General features: G+C 40.6%; 1 protein-coding gene across 2 annotated transcripts in view; it reads left to right on the top strand.

The window, feature by feature from the left end:
• Positions 1-2,500, top strand: part of LOC138018531 (cleavage and polyadenylation specificity factor subunit 3-like) — a 36,143-nt gene that overhangs the window by 33,592 nt on the left and 51 nt on the right. The window contains exons 27-28 of one of the 2 annotated variants that reach the window (XR_011126040.1): positions 708-1,748; positions 1,986-2,500. The exon at positions 1,986-2,500 is cut by the window's right edge and continues 51 nt beyond it. Coding sequence is in view for 1 of the 2 variants with exons in the window: in XM_068865189.1 (XP_068721290.1) it covers positions 708-797 (90 nt within the window). In the remaining variant the exon portion in view is untranslated. Of the gene's footprint in view, positions 1-707 lie in introns of both variants that reach the window. The other variant, XM_068865189.1, reaches the window with a different exon arrangement.

The raw sequence follows: 2,500 nt of genomic DNA, 5'->3' as shown, positions 1-2,500 counted from the left end.
AGGGCTAACGCTCGAAGCGTCAGCTTTTAGAATCTCTGTAAGGTGGCTAATTTACATTATCAACTCCGTTGATAAACAAAATCTTTGAATGAAAGACTTACGCCTTTCAATAGCTTAGTTTGGGGACAATTGACGCTGCTGTTCGTTGCTGAGTCTTATAACCCATGGGAAGCGAGATGTCGCAGAGGAAAATATCAGAATTTGTTTGCTGTAGGTGAAGAAATGAAACTCAAACAAAAATGAGTGGCTATCAGGAAACGTGGCTATCAGGAAGCGGGGCTGGCGCATGTGGCGAGAGCACTCACCTCCTACCAATGTGGCCCGGGTTCAATTCCCAGACTCGGCGTCACATGCGGGTTGAGTTTGGTTGGTTCTCTACTCCGTTCCAAGAGATTTTTCTCCGGGAGCTCCGGTTTTTCGTTCTCGGCCTCAAAAACCAACATTTGATTTGAATTGCGTTTATTTGAATTGCAATTTACATTGTCCCCAATAGGGAAGATATCTGTTTACAAACGTTGCTTTTGTTATTCAAATGTGCCAACCACAAGAGCAAAAGATTCATTGTTTCGACAGCCAATGAGGCTCTGGTTGGCATATTAATGACAATAGGTGACGTCAACGATATCTTCCCGATAAGTGTCTCAGCGCTAGAAAGCCAGGCATAAAGTTTCATTATTATCATTGTTTTTCTCTAATTTTTCACACAGGAAGTAGATTGCTTGGATGAAACTTTACAGGGTACTGTTTCTTCTGCAGTCAAGCGTCTTCACAACGCCATGTCACCTTGCCTCCCCTGAGAGAAGACGCAAAGCTTCGATAACTTACTCTGTGCTGCGCGTGTTGTGTCTGTAGGCATCTTGTGGTTGAGACTAAAGTTGTCCGCCACATTAAGGTTGAACACTTTACGACAAATACATAACAAAGACCTCTATGGCCAAACCGGTCGTTCCATGCGCCTTTAGTATATCGTTTTTAATCTGAACTATTTAAGCTTAAGCTCTTGTTCGAGAAGGATTAGTTATGAATGGCCGTCGAGGGTGACATTTTAAGGACGGTGTCTACTATTGTTATTGGGCATACGTTCTGCGCATCTCGAGATACTCGAGTTTTCTATCGGTGATGCTTACTAGCACAGGGATATTTTTGCACTGTGTAAAACTATCCGGAGAAAGTAGATCTTAGTAAGTGCTCTTGGTATCCAAAAAGAAAACTTGGGATAACCATGCGTTTTTTGAGGAATAACTAAGCTTCAATTTGAGAAAGAACGCCATACATTACTTTGTATTTTAAAGCTTTTTTACAAATATTATTCATGAATTGAATTCTTTGAAAAATGCGTGGTTACCCCCAATTTACTTTTTGGATTTTAATAACACTTGTTAAGATCTACATTTCCTGCGTAATCATAAACGGGGGCAAAATACCTGTAGCATCTCCACTTCGCCAGGCAAACGTCATAAAGTGCCCCACCTCCTTGTGGCGGATCCATTCTTGCGACAACCGGTATCCGATGCGTTTGCCCCTTGTTGCCATATTGGCCGCGTTTGAAGAAAATCTGGGGCCTGCTCTCGTTCCATGCGGCGACCGGATTTAAAGTGCCTATCACCTCAACGCACTTTTTCACTTTGTTTATTCTCCGAAATCGTCCCAAATACATCGTGTTGTTTTTAGAACCTTTTGATTGAAATTTCACCTTTTTATTGACTTTCAAAGACGGGAAAAGTGATCATACTCTGATCCATAACCGAGCAATGAAGGAGAATGGCTTCGATACCGGATTGACGTCACAAATTAATTTGCATTGAGATAGTTCTTTGAAAACAGCGATGGAAATAGGCCATTTCCGAGTTCTTGCCGGCCTCATCTTCAAAGCGAGTCTAAGTGCGACGTTTTTGTTATAAAAATAGGTTTTCATTCATATGTAAAGTACAACTAATTACCATTACAAAAACTTCGCACTTAGACTCGCTTTGAAGAGGAGGCAGACTTGAACTCGGAAATGGCCTATTAATTTGTGACGTCAACCCAGTATCGAACCCATTCCCCTTCATTGTTCGGTTATTAATCACGGTATGACCACTTTTCCCGTTTTTCAAAGCCAATGAAAGAGCGAAATTTCAATCTGAATGTTCTAAAAACAACACGATGTATTTGGGATGATTTCTGAGGATAAATATAGTGGAAAAGTGTTTTGAGGTGATAAGCACTTTAAGAGGGATGAGAAGCCAAGGCTCCTACCATTGAACAAACCACACGAAGTCACTGTTCAAACATCATTCCTTTCAAATGTTGAAACCGGCTAAAGCGAGGACATTTCTTATTTTTGTGTAAATGTAACCTTTCGGAAAAAATATCATTTCCTCGTACTGGAAATTACTTTCATTCAGGCAAAACTTTGTATTATACACAATCCTTTTATCTTTTTCTTTGGGCGAAGAAGTACCGATTTTTTATAAGTTGGAAAGGTTTCTTGTAGGCAGTGGATGGGTGAATAACATTT

Source organism: Montipora capricornis, chromosome 10 (assembly GCF_036669925.1).
Source record: "Montipora capricornis isolate CH-2021 chromosome 10, ASM3666992v2, whole genome shotgun sequence".
Taxonomy (NCBI): Eukaryota; Metazoa; Cnidaria; class Anthozoa; order Scleractinia; family Acroporidae; genus Montipora; species Montipora capricornis.
The sequence above is the reverse complement of the archived record's forward strand: the minus strand, read 5'-3'. Positions and strand labels throughout refer to the sequence as shown.